General features: G+C 37.6%; 1 protein-coding gene across 1 annotated transcript in view; it reads left to right on the top strand.

Annotated features, from left to right (window-relative positions):
- The window catches only part of RAD18 (RAD18 E3 ubiquitin protein ligase), a 122087-nt gene that overhangs the window by 49098 nt on the left and 58787 nt on the right, over positions 1-14202 (top strand). Inside the window, exons 8-9 of the mRNA XM_063291620.1 lie at positions 6077-6153; positions 8545-8605. Of these exons, the coding sequence (XP_063147690.1) occupies positions 6077-6153; positions 8545-8605 (138 nt within the window). The remainder of the gene's footprint in view (positions 1-6076; positions 6154-8544; positions 8606-14202) is intronic.

Below are 14202 nucleotides of genomic sequence, written 5' to 3'. Positions count from 1 at the left end.
TGACATGCTGGGTTTGAGGAATCCAAGGCTGGAGTTAAAGTCACTGGAAGAAACATTAACAATCTCAGATATGCAGATGATACCACTTTGATGGCTGAAAGCAAAGAGGAACTGAGGAGCCTTATGATGAAGGTGAAAGAAGAAAGTGCAAAAGCTGGCTTGCAGCTAAACCTGAAAAAAACCAAGATTATGGCAACCAGCTTGATTGATAACTGGCAAATAGAGGGAGAAAATGTAGAAGCAGTGAAAGACTTTGTATTTCTAGGTGCGAAGATTACTGCCGATGCTGACTGCAGTCAGGAAATCAGAAGACGCTTAATCCTTTGGAGAAGAGCAATGACAAATCTCGATAAAATAGTTAAGAGCAGAGACATCACACTGACAACAAAGGTCCGCATAGTTAAAGCAATGGTGTTCCCCGTAGTAACATATGGCTGCGAGAGCTGGACCATAAGGAAGGCTGAGTGAAGGAAGATAGATGCTTTTGAACTGTGGTGTTGGAGGAAAATTCTGAGAGTGCCTTTGACTGCAAGAAGATCAAACAAGGAAATCAAGCCAGACTGCTCACTTGAGGGAATGATATTAAAGGCAAAACTGAAATACTTTGGCCACATAATGAGAAGACAGGACACCCTGGAGAAGATGCTGATGCTAGGGAGAGTGGAAGGCAAAAGGAAGAGGGGCCAACCAAGGGCAAGATGGATGGATGATATTCTAGAGGTGACGGACTCGTCCCTGGGGGAGCTGGGGGTGTTGACAACCGACAGGAAGTTCTGGCGTGGGCTGGTCCATGAAGTCACGAAGAATCGGAAGTGACTAAACGAATAAACAACGAACAATTAGTCCATTAACTAGGTTAGCAGATCATTGCTATGAGGAAGAGCTGCTGCACATCTCACTGGCATTTGGAAGCTGCCTGTTTTTCTCCCCAAAGCACCAAGCAGGGAAGGGGGACAGCCCAGACAATCCCATCTGTTGGGGAATCAGTGGGATGTCATACCACTGAACTCCAGCAGAACAACATGCCTGCTTCCAGTTGTATACTAGCAGCTGCTCTAGATATTTGAGGGACTGCCTCTTCCCGATTATGTCTATCCGTCCCACCAGATCCAGCAGAGAGGGTGTGCTGTGTGCCTGTCAGCTAGGGAGCTTCATTTGGCGGGTCCTAGGTGGTGGGCCTTCTCTGTGGTCCCCTCTTTGAGGAACATCCTTCCCCCTGAAGTGAGGCTGGCCTCATCCCTTTTAAATTTCCAGAGGTCCCTCAAGACCTGGTTGTGTCAGCAGGCCTGGGGACCTCAGGGTACTGGTGAAATATTGAGATGGCTCCGTATAATTAACACCTGCTCTTCATCTAACCTCTTTTTTATTCTATTTTGGTTTTGTACTTTTTATAATTTTCAAGTTTTTAATATTTAATTTGTATATATTGTTTTTAACTTTATTGTGTGAGAGTCACTTGATAAACAAATATGATAAACAAGGTTAGGGAAGAAAGAAAGTCTTCAACTCTCAGGTTTTGTTCTTATACATTGTAACTGCAGCAAGATTATTATATGCACAAAGATGGAAAGACTCTGAAATTCTCACAATGGAGGAATGGTTGGTGAAGATGACAGAATTTGCTGAGATGGCAAAATTGACTTGTTTGATTAGAGAAAATACAATAACTACATTTGTGAGTGACTGGAAATCCTTTATGGAGTTCTTGCTGTAAATGGAAAAAATGAACTTGTGATTTATGGGTTTGATGATTAAAAAGGGTAGAATATGGAAAGAAGACAGCCATAACATAACCTTAGAGAGAAAGAATAAAATATAAATTCATTTATAACTGCTGTAAAGAAGATAGGAAATCACCTCTTTATACCTTTTTTCCTTTTCCTTTTCCTTTTTCTTTCTTTTTCTTTTTCATTTTTTTTCTATTATCACTTTTACTTTACTTTTTTTCTTTAAATTTGTATTGTTTTTACTTTGTAAAAAAACTTCCTCAATAAAAATTAATTTAAAAAAACCTCTCAGACTGGTTCACGTAACACCAAACCATAGATAAGTGTTATGTCTGATCAAGATCATTGCAACATCTACCATAATCTGTCAGGATTTTGAACCTCTGATTGGTTCAGCATAGTTCAGAGGCTGTTTTTAGAGCAGGAGATATTTTTCAACTGCTCGAAGAACCATCCCATTCTTAGATATATTTCTTGTATCTTTATAACTTTAATAATTTCTTTACATGGTACCAGATTCCTGATGCTATTAAAGTTAGGATTTTGTTTTCCCATGAGAAAAATCCATAGATAATATATATAACAGCCTCTGTGCAAAAGCTTAAAATAAAGACATTATAATAGAAGAACACAGTCTTATAATGCCAGAAAGTTTGTGTGTGTGCGTGTGCATGCGTGAGAGAGAGAGAGAGATACCCTGTCCCCTCCATTTGTTGATAAAATTCGGGGGACCCTATGCAGACAAACATTACCAAGAACGTTCTCATGTTTAATTTTTATAATAATTATTTTTTTTATCCCGGCTTTATTTTCTGTGTGTTATAACTCAACATTGCAATTTGATAATAACTGTAAAACTGAGGATTAAATTAGAAAAAAAATCACCATAAATTCTCATCTAATAAGCTTGAAATTAAAGGGGGATCCAGAATCTGACCATTCAGGTTTAAATTCCACTTGCTGTTCATTGGGGCTTTGTTTTTCAAATAATTTTATTAAGAATTAGAAATGAATAAAAGCCAATACAGAAAAATACAAAAGAAAAGTAAAGAATGTGAAAAAGAAGAAAAAAAGAAAAAGAAAGAAAGAAGTAACTTCCCCCTTCATCCCAGCAAGTAAAAACAATCTTAGTAGCTTAGTAGCTGTGTTAACGACTGTGAGCAAAGATGGTTCCTCCCTCGACTCCCAGCCACTCGACCCATAGGCAGACTGCAAAATGATGATTCCTGTGGTTTACTCACAAGGTGTGGCTGTGCAGAGCCACAGGGGTGATCTCAAAGAACTCTCCTTAATCTGGAGAGCATTTTGGTGGCCAGAATCCTGCATCCCACGCCAATCTTGGTTGTAACGCTGTCCCACTGCAAAAAGTGGATGTTCAGCTCACCATGGCTCTCAACTGGAAGTCCTGTTCATAGGGGCATGTTGAATTGCTATGGCAGCTTTTATGTATGGCACCTATCCTGAGATCAGGTAGGTGAAATAGCATTTTTACTGGGATACCTTGGCTGTTGTCATGTTCCACAGGAAACCAAATGTGAAGCTATGTTTGGTTGCTAAGGGTCCCATGAGAAAATGGAGTGTGAGGATGATGGTAAGGATAAGCCTGGCATGGCTTTTAGTGCTCCCAGTTCCCTCATGACACATTAGGAAAGAGATGCATGACTTTTTTTTTTTTACTTAGGCAGCTATGAATAATTAGTGTGAAACTTTATCTCATCTATAGTAAATTAATAAATTGCTTTATGATCAGCCTCCAATCCAGATGAGTTGTCTAAACAGGACTTGCAGCTTATCTGTGATTTTATTATGTCTTCTGAGGCTTCGGCGTTCCATTCATTGTTTCCTACTTGTTGGTCTCCATATTGACTATGCTAGTTAATGTTATATGCAAGGATCAGAAAACTAATGGATGGCCATGAACTTAGTGGTTGCTCAGTCAGTGCTTGCCTAAAGAACTGGCTCCTACCCAGTCCGGGGCTCAAAAATCCCCTGCAAGTAAAAGACGAATTGTTGGCAACTAAATCATCTTTGTCTCTTTTTCGATGACACTTTCAGGATTTCATCTTTCCTTTCCATAGTTAATATACAATACCATAATTGTCCTTGAGGAAGCTATGTTGTTATTGTGAAATATTTCCATCCATGCAAATGGTTCAAAGAACTATCTGTTCTGTACAAAATATTATAGTCAGGCAGACTGAATTTTCAGGTGGCCACTCTAGCAACTTTTTTAATGCGGCAACCAAAGGACATGAGAAGCTTGTTACCTTAGAAATACATTTTAAATGTTTTTAAACTGCCTTTCATGACAAGCCTTCCCAAAGTAGTCTACCATAAAAGTGAAACTACAAAATAGAATAATACAGTGATAAATATAGAAATAATGATAACATCATAATTAATAATTAATACAAGACAGCATTAGGCCCACAGTGGTCATAATGTAATCCTAGTTTAGTCACTGGCTCTGGTAAACAGTTGAGTCTTTAGGATTAACGTGAAAGCCTTTGTTGATGAAATGTGATAGACGTCCATTGGAACAGAGTTCTGCAACTAAATGGCCAGTGAAAGAGAGGCTCCTAATTGCTCTTAGTAGTGGATGCACATCTAAAACCTTTGATGCTGATCTTAGAGTGAGCAGGTTGGTACAGATGAAGGCAGGTTCAGAGTCACCTTGACAACCAGTTTAATTAGTATAATATAGGTGTTTCATGATCTGACTGGCTATTAACTGGCAGCGGGTCGCTAAGATTCCAACTGGGTTTAGAGGCAGTCCACTGTACAGGATGGAGTTCAGCCTAGATATGATCAAACCATGAATAATTGATGCAAAGTTCTTCCCTTTCTGACAGAATTACAGTTGATGTAACCCTCTAGATTGAAAAAAAAAATATTCTGATCACTGCAGCCATTTTATTTATTTATTTATTAAATTTATGTCACCGCCCATCTCCCCCAATGGGGGACTCTGGGCGGTTTACAATAAAATAACACTAAAAACATAGGCATCTAAATTACCATTAAGATATAAATAAAATAAATGAAAAATCCAAGTGGAGATGGAACACAATCACTAAGAGGTGCTATGGCGCCAGCCATCCCCAGGTGGAGCTATTGCTCTCCCCCTCCCAAACAAGGCGGCAGAACCAGGTCTTCAGTTTCTTCTGGAAGTCCAAGAGCGAGGAAACCCGTCTCAGCTCTGGGGGCAAGATATTCCAAAGGGCGGGCGCCACTGCAGAGAAGGCTCGCCTCCTGGACCCCGCTATATGAAATTCCTTTACTGATGGGGTCCGTAGCATGCCCTCCCTGCCTGACTGGGTGGGGCGGGTCAATGTTATGGGGATGAGATGGTCCCATTTTAGCTAATTAATTAGTTCCAAGTCTAACTTGGAACTTAATTAATTAGTTCCAAGTCTAACTCCCAGACTTAACTGGAGTACATCCTATTTGGGAATGGTTACAAGCCTCCTTTGAGAATAATCCATTTTGTTTAAGCAACATTTAAACCAGACAATATTATTTGCCCAGTCATTAAAAATAACAGGTTTCCCGCTACTCCTCAGAATATTAATCGTTTATAAGGTCCATATCATCCATCAAGCCCTGACAGATTTCAGAAGGATAAAAAGAATCTATGGTGTATGTCAAGCTTCCAAGCAGTTTGTCCAAATCTTCAAGCTGTACAGACTGAAAAATACCTCTGATCACAGTGGCCAAGAAATTAAAAGTGTTTAGAGAAAAGTTGGTACTCCACAAAGCATGTGCTGGTAATATTCAGAGCTCTCTCAGCACACTTCAAAGCTCAAGTCTCTTAGTCCTTAACTTTCTCTGGCTGCTGATAGTCTTGGAGATAAATAGTTTTGGAAGTCTGTCTGTCTGTCTGTCTCTCTCCTGGAAGATCATTCTCTTTTGCTCTTGGATCTCCTAAAGAAGTGAAAATATTGATTCTGGGGAGAAAAGTTTAAAGCTCAGAAGCATCGCCCATCAAGGATTTGCTGAGAAATCTCTCAGAGTTCAATTACAGTGATTTCAGTTAAAAACAGAAGAAACCTTTCCTAAGAATTACTAAATTTACCTCTTTCATCAATTTCCACTGAACCGGTCTTTTCTCCCCTAGTTAGGTATTACTTTTACCTTACAAGATGAGCTACATCTCTTCGGTTTTTAATTCTATTAACACATGGTAAAAAAAAAAATTCATTTGTAATGCATTTTTTCATGCAGCAATTTCAACTTTTACATACCAACTGAAAATATTGAAAGTGCTTTCCAAAACATTTTATTCTTGGATATAATCACAGTTCTTGTAATGTTAGATTGCTATTAATGGTGTTTGTTTATTCTAACAGTTGGTGAAATAGTAAGAGAACTGGAAAATATTGAAAAGGCTCAAGCACAACTTGATTCCAGTAAGCGCAAAGAAGATGTAAGTTAATAATTTAATTTAAATAATTTAGGACCTTAATTTAAGTCCCAGGAAAGATAAAGTTGAATACATAATTTAAATTTCTACCTATTAGAAAACCACACTAGACTTTTTTTGCATAATGGTACTAAATTAGTAGATACATTTGGTTAGATATGTATGGATAATCTTGATGCCAAACTTGACTGAGCTCTTCAGCATGTGATAGTAGCAGTTTTGTGAAGAGAAGTATGTCCTGTTGAATTCGACCTTGAGGGAGGATTGCATTTGGAGTCTCTTTGATTAAGCTTTAGAAATGTGCCTTCTGGCCAAGAGTCATGCCACATCTGTATTGCCTATGCTGCAGTCAGTAGATAGATACTTAATAGTGAAGACACATGTCCATTTTGCTTGAGGTGCAGTGCCTGTGCCTGTGTTCTTTTCTGTTCATATGCTTGCTGAATGATCTCCCCACCAAAAGTTGACTTTTGAAATGTCACTGCAAAGGCTAAGTAAACGTACATTGTATGCCCATCCTTAAGTTTATATTGGTGGGAAATAGTGTCAAAAGCCATCCAATATTGAACTGCATGCTAGAAAAACTGCTGCCATCTATTTAATTGCTACTATCAAATTAAAAGTTTGAGTTACTTTGTTTTTCATTTAAAGCATTTATGTTCTGCCCATTTACTTCAGAGTTTTAGACTGTGCAAAATAATAAAACCATTTGTCTAAATACAGAAACATAAAACACAGACAGCAGGAATAAAATAGCAGAGAGCCTTATATATGGTTGGCCTTCTTAAAAAGGAACGTTTCACCAACTACCGAATTGCTGATTATTTCATTGATGTGCTGGTGGAGATACCAGCTGCAGTCTAAAAAAATCCATATTGCATGGCAAGAAAGTTTAGAAACTTACCTTCAAAATAAATGAATGAATGCTTAGTCCATGTGTTTTGTACTTCTACTTTAGAATTCGATCCTCATCTCTCTCCCAAAGCTTGGAAGTTTTAACAAGTATAAACTAGTGATGTGTGATTAAACAGCTAGTGATAGTTAGAAATACTTATCGATCTTTTATAGCAGAAATGGGTAACTTAGGCCCCTCTAAACTCCCTGCCTAATCTGATTTTATAAAAGATGATGATGATGACGACGATGACGAAGAATCTATCATAATGCAATGTGAAACACCAGCAATTTGCATTTTGCTTGGGCCTCACATCAGGATGGTAGAGCAACTGGAGGCTTAAATTCACTTTTTGTAAATTTGTGACTGGTCTGCCTCCACTGCCCCCCATCTCTCCATGGCAGGTATTTTCTGAATAAGCAAGTTTCACACTTTGTGAGCCCCTTGTAAGTGCACTTAAATACATGCACTCAACATTCCAAATATGCCCCTGGCCAAAATGATTCACTGCTGCTGTCTTATAGGTAGCTATATATAGTTTATGGCTCTTGGGGCACAGTGGATCCCTAGCTGGTCAGTTTCCACTTCCCCTCCTGCAGTCACTTTTATACTCTTCAAATCTGCAGCACTGTATTAGGAATATGCAAACCCTGATACACTGATTCTGTGTCAAGAACCATGACTTAGGCTTTTGAGCAGTGTATGTCCCATTGAACATTCTTCATGTTATCAGAGAAGATGGGGCATGATTTTTCAGCTCTTTTTAATATAATTTTGGGGGGGCTTAAATGTGGAAATGAGACTGTTACAGCTGTCAGAGATCTTGTATTCCTATTTATACTTTTTAATGAAAAAAAATGTGGTCATTTTGCCTCTGAATTTTGGCAGCTGATCTCAACATGCTTCAGAAGCCTCGAATGGGGTGTTTTAGAAGCTGTATGCCACTATTACTGCTTTAGAAGGGAAGTGGAAAAGGGGAAATCCTGTGGAACCCATTGACTAGACTTTCAACAGTTGTGTGTTGAAAGCAGAGTGGAAGGACAAAGTCATTTTCACTAGCATGGATTCAGAAGGTTTTTTTCCTTCTGAAATAATACTCAGAAGATTCTGAAAAATGTTTTCCTCACAGACATAAATACAAATTTCAGTGTATGGTTTTGCTGTTCCAAAGGCATCCCAAATCACTTTGAGTTTATGTAACAGAAGGCTTTGGGACTCTTCTCATAATAATAACAGGGTATGTGTCACCAACTTTCCATGATTTTTTTTTAAAAAAAAGACCTATCCTTAAATAAGCCTCTAAAAATTAAATGCAACCAGACGGTTGGGAAAGAAAGAATGCTAAAAACAATGTTGATGGGCAGTGGAGAAAGGCTAGAGAGAGGAAAAGAAAAGCTATTTTTGGATTCAGGATAATTGTGTTTTAAAAACTTTCAGCTTCAGCTTTAGACTTTTCATCTACTAGTCATTAAAAAATAATGTTTGTGCTACTGTTGCAGAGCATGACATTTACAAAGCACCAGACAGAGAATGAAATAGATGAAATTCATAGAGATTATCGTAAGTAACAAAATTATTTCATTTGCATTTAAAAAGAAACTCATATGCTCTTAGGAAATGTACATATTAAAAATGAATTTGTATTAAAATGAGAGCCAGTTTGGTGTAGTGGTGAAGGCACCAGGCTAGAAACCAGGAGTCCGAGAGTTCTAGTCCCACCTTAGGAATGAAAGCCGGCTGGGTGACTTTGGGCCAGTCACTCTCTCTCAGCCCAACTCACCTCACAGGATGGTGGTTGTGGGGAAAATAGGAGGAGGAAGGAGTATTTGGTATGTTTTCTGCCTTGAGTTATTTATAAAAATAATAAAAGCAGGATAGAAAATAAAATAAATAAATAAAATACAAAACTTCCTTCTTTTTCTCCATATCATTTTTATTTTAAATGTGAGATTTCAGGTAAATTGCCATTGGGAATCAAAGTTCTCATGTCTTCTATTTGTGATCCCTGCAAATTTCAGGAGGCAAAGGGGTTTGTCTATCTTTGACAAGTACGTGAATGGGATGATATTTTTGCCTGGGAATTTCTCTCTTAATAGGCTTACAACCTGTTTGGCTAGCTTGCAAATCTGGTTTGGAGGACAAGCACATAGTTTGTTTGGACCAATTTCATGACTATAGTATGCAGTATAGGAGAAAATAGCTTAATTGAATTGGAGTATATGGGAGAAAGGGGGTCTGTGTGGACAGAAGCCTTAATCATAGAATACAAAATCATTGATTTATTTTGTATCTGAAGAGAACCAGTGTCTTAAGTATTAACCAACAAGTGCATAGTTCAGTAATAAGTTTATGAAATAATTGAATTTGCACATCAAAATGCATTAATGCATGCATGGTTACAGGTAGTCCTTGTTTGGCGACTGCCTTGGTTAGTGACAGTGATGAAAGTTTGCAGTTATGACCGTGATGAAAAAGTAACTTTGCGACCAGACCTTGCATTTACAACCTTTGCAGGTCTGTAAAGCAAAGGAAAGTTGAAGTAAGATTATAAACACAGTTGCAGTTTCACTTAGCATCTGCTTTGCTTAACAACAAAGTTGCCGCTCCCAACTGTGGTCGCTAAACAAGGACCACCTATATAATCAAACTTAGAATTGAAACATTTTCAGCTGCTGTCTGATTGAGCCAACATAAACCTGCAGTGTGCCCATTTCTTGTAATTAAAAATTCACGTAAGAAGTCATTACATAATTTTAATTCATGTAAGAGAGTAGCCCAATATTTGACTTACTATCAAATAATTAATTAAACCCCTTTGGGGGGAAATGGGCGGTGGCTAAATCTAATAATAAATAATAATAAATAAATAATTATTGTAATCAAATCATTACAATATCCAGTCAACATATATTTTATTAAGCTCTTAGGTTTTGACAGTAGTTCTGATTTTAAATTTGTAAAATTGGTACTGTGGTATCTGCTTCCATGTATAGTAAAAGTACAGTACGTACTTTTTCCAGGTTTGGAAAAAGTATGTACTGTATAAAGTGGATCCTGGAATTGTACTGACAGTCTAAACATGAGTCAGCAGTGTGACATGTCTGTAGATAAGCCATTTTAGATGCATCAATAGAAATATTGTTTCCAAATCACAGGAAATAATAGTTTTGCTCTATTCTGCATTTGTTAGATCTAACTTCAAATCTTGTGTCCAGGCAAACTGGAACGGTTTCATAGAAGGGCAATGAGTAGGATGTACAAAATGTTTTCATTTCAAAATGTTGTGAGCACCAATGTCAGAAAACATCCTTCTCTGAGTCAAAAGCTCAGAGCTGCCTTGAGCATTTGGAAGCATTTGAGTTTGTGACAAAGTTCTGAATTGGGGGTGCCTCTGTTTTGAACTCAAAAGCTTCCCCAAATGCCTGGAACAACCCATTTTGTGCTCAGAACAGCCTGCTTTGCACTTAAGAGAGGATGCTTCATGAAATTTCAAGCTTGAAACAGTTCAAAGCAAGCATTTTGCATACCCCTAGTGTTGTGGATGCTTGAGGATTAAAAATTAAGTTTTAGGAAGAGAGCCTGAATGACTTGGTTATGTTTAACACAGAAATCTGAAGAAAAAAAGGATAGCAGTGAAAGAATAATATACAGAAGAAGCTCAAGATCAGTTTTCTGTTATCTCAAAAGGATGGTTACGGAATAAAGGGTTTAAGTTACAAGAAGATAAATTCCACTTGAATGTTAGGAAGTTTCCTGCCAGAAATAATAGTTTGGCAGCGGAACCAATTCCAGAGTCATGGCAGGCTCTCCTTTCTCTGAATGTTTTAAGTTAATTGTATTGCTTTAATAGAACTCTAAAACAATGAGACAACAGTCCATAATGCGAAGAAGAAGAAGAAGAAGAAGAGGAGGAGGAGGAGGAGGATAAAAACCAACTAAAACCCAGTAGCAATTATATTGCAGCAAGAGTGGGTATATTGGCCTTCCTTCCATTAGGGCAGGGGTGCGTAGTTGATAGTCCTTGGGGCACATGCAGTCCCTAGTGCACTCCCAAATTACACCTCCAATTGTTGGTGCATTGTACTAAAAAGGGGCAAATTGGTGCATTAAGGATCCCAGAAGCTTGACTATCTTTCATCATCAGACATCATCTCAGACTTCTTAAAAAAGAGGGAAAACTGACTTCATTGAGTTATCAGATATATTTCAGAGGCTGTAAATCAACAAAGCATAGCAGGAAAAAGTTGCTCACCCCTGATGTTGGCACTGAGTTTCAGGTAATGCCCTACTTTTGTTAAAAAGGATATTAAAGTAAGCCAGACAAATTGATTTTGTTAATTTTGGATTATCAGACTTCATATATATGTTCCTAAAAATAGCATTTATATGGGACAGAAAGATTGAGCTTCTCATAAGAATGTTTGCAAAGTACAAAAGCAAATGTATAGCTAATCTAAATCTGCTTGCTAGTCCAAGTTTAGATAATAATGGAGTTTCCAAAATCCCTAATACAGAATGATTCCCACCTACATTTTTCTCTCAGAAGCTGCTGTAGAAAAGGGGGATATATAGTGATGCATGGTATATGCATTCTTCTTTATTTAGCATCTCTGTGTCTAAATCTATTTCATTAATAATTTTTGCCCTTAATTATATTTATTCTCCAATATTCTGAATTTGATAGGTTGATGGTTCATCATTATTGTCTTTCCATGTCAAATTCTCCCCCTTCTTCAGGCTCTTTGTACAACTGGAAATAATATTAGTTTTGAAAATACAAATGCTTTACTTTTGGCTTATATTTTACAGTAGGCATTTGAGGAATAAGGGAGAAAAAAGTTTCCTTGATTTATGGTCTAGTTTTGAAGAATTAACACATAGCTATGATTTGTGTCAAACAGACTTTTTGTTGGAGTAAAATTGCTATCAAAAGAGAGTGTGTGTATATGTGTGTAACAAACACACTCTCTCTGGTTTATCCTCCAAGAAAATAAATAATAAACATGACAACACTGTAACACCTTCTGATGGGGTAAAAAAAGGATAAACACTGTGTAAATCCAATGCCAACCTTTTGAAATACATATTTATGATAGTTTCTTCCATGACAATTATTGCCTAGAATAAATTTACTCTCCTTTCTGTTGATCTGTCTTCATGAATGATAATATTAACTTGGAACTACCTTGGAAAGTCAGTTGAAATGTCTGAACTTTCATGTCTGTGATTAAGGTTCTCTTTTGAAAGGAGAGAAAGAGATTTAAGTGAAATGGCATTTACTTAAGGCATTTCCAAGTGTCTCTTGTGTGAGGCTCTTCCACATTCTCCCACTTCCTTGCAATCCTTCTTGTCATGAGTACGGATGGAGAGCAGGGGGCTCCCATCCAGGCTGTAAAGCACATGCGTAGCACTGAGGAATTAGGTAGCCATTCCAAGAGGCACAGATCGGGCCCGCCTTAACCTTTGGGGTTTATATGTCTGGGTTTTTCCCACGCTTCTTTAGTTTGTTAGGATTTTCCTGTTATGTAGCAGCAATAAAACACTAGAGACCTGTTCCCTGTCTCAGCGTGGTTCCTGGCTGTTAGGACACTTCTGATAAGTGGCAAAAACACAATACAACAGATATTTGATATATGTGTGCCTAGTCAAGCATTGCTAGGTTTTCTATTTTTGTTCTGGCAAAGTAAAGTTTTGATACACCAGCTATATTTTTTCTCCTCCTTTCCTCAAGTCTACCAGTACTGTCCTCCTACTTGCCTGCACATCAGCCCCTCTTTTTGTGTGGGAAGGTTTCTGTCTGTGTGAAAAGTGTGCTATCTCTTCTTCCAGCTTATCAACTGAAAGAACAGCACGCATGTCCTAACAAGATGGGTATCAGCAGCCAGCTATTGGATGCTGTCACAATACACTGTAACTCTCCATATATTAGATATTTTTCCATATTAACATTTACAATATGGTAGCAACTTTATAGTTATTATTCTTACTTTGTTCATTAGATTTATATACGATCTTTTCTTTAGAAGCTCAAATTTTTCATTTTATCCTTTTTATCCTCACTTTTTTCATTTTTTCATTTTATCCTCACAAGAAGAGTTGTTTATAGTGGGCTAAGCTGAGAAATAGTACCTGGCCCAAAGTCACCCAAGTGACTTCTGTGGCTGAGGATAGGCTTCAACATGGGTCTCACTTGTTGAAGGAGCCAGAGAGCAAAAATCGAATGGGCTATTGTGCCAGATACGTTATATTGCCAGAAAGCACTTAAGCACAGAAATTCCCCTTGATTCTCTCTTCTTCTAATTTTCTGTTGTTTCCTTGTCAGCATTCACTTATCTTATGACTACTAAGTACATGCAGTCTTTTGGCAATTTTTAAGGAGAGTAAGGGTTCTTTCAAAATAATTTTTCTACTTCTGCGAATGTATTGATACCTTCTTTCTCAGGGGTTCTAGGGGTCCTCAATGGCTACAGTCTTGTTGTCATCCACAAAGTAAGTGTTCTTTACAGAGAGAAAGGTTGCGACTTTAGATGACACTTTTGGAGTGTGCAAAATACTTCAACTACATAGCCACATAGGTTGGGTCACATAACATATGACCCGTAGAGCCCAGCTTCTCCGCTGGGCACCCTTGATCACTTTCTTTTTGCTCCCTTTTCAGACGCACTCATGAAGAGGACGTTGGAAGCTTATGGTTCTGTTTTAGATTAGGATCTGAAGTTTGCAATTTATGGCTGCAAATATAAATTGTCATTAGTCTTAGTGATAATAAGTGAAAACAAGCCAGGTTAATACAGTATGGCTTGTTTCAAACTCCTTATAGCTATTCTAGTGTGGTCAAGGATGGAAGTCACTGAGCAAGTAGAAAACTATAGTTTGCATTATGACCGGTTAGTCCTTTCGTTTCAATAATCACCTTGACTGCATTAATAGAAGCATGCTTAGAAATTACCCTAAGTGAAACTAATCATAAAATAGGGGATTTTTTTGAATGGTTTAAGAGAAGATTATGTAAATATGTTTATATACATACATAAACATATATAAAACATCATTAACTTTCAAAAAAGTTATTTTCTTTCCTTATGTTTTGATTCGTAGTGAGTTTATTGCTTTCAGGTTTCATCACAACTCAGAAAAACAAACCTTGCCTTTATATT

Source organism: Candoia aspera, chromosome 2 (assembly GCF_035149785.1).
Source record: "Candoia aspera isolate rCanAsp1 chromosome 2, rCanAsp1.hap2, whole genome shotgun sequence".
In the NCBI taxonomy this organism is placed as follows: Eukaryota; Metazoa; Chordata; class Lepidosauria; order Squamata; family Boidae; genus Candoia; species Candoia aspera.
Note: the sequence above shows the minus strand (reverse complement) of the source record. Positions and strands in the feature narration are given on the sequence as shown.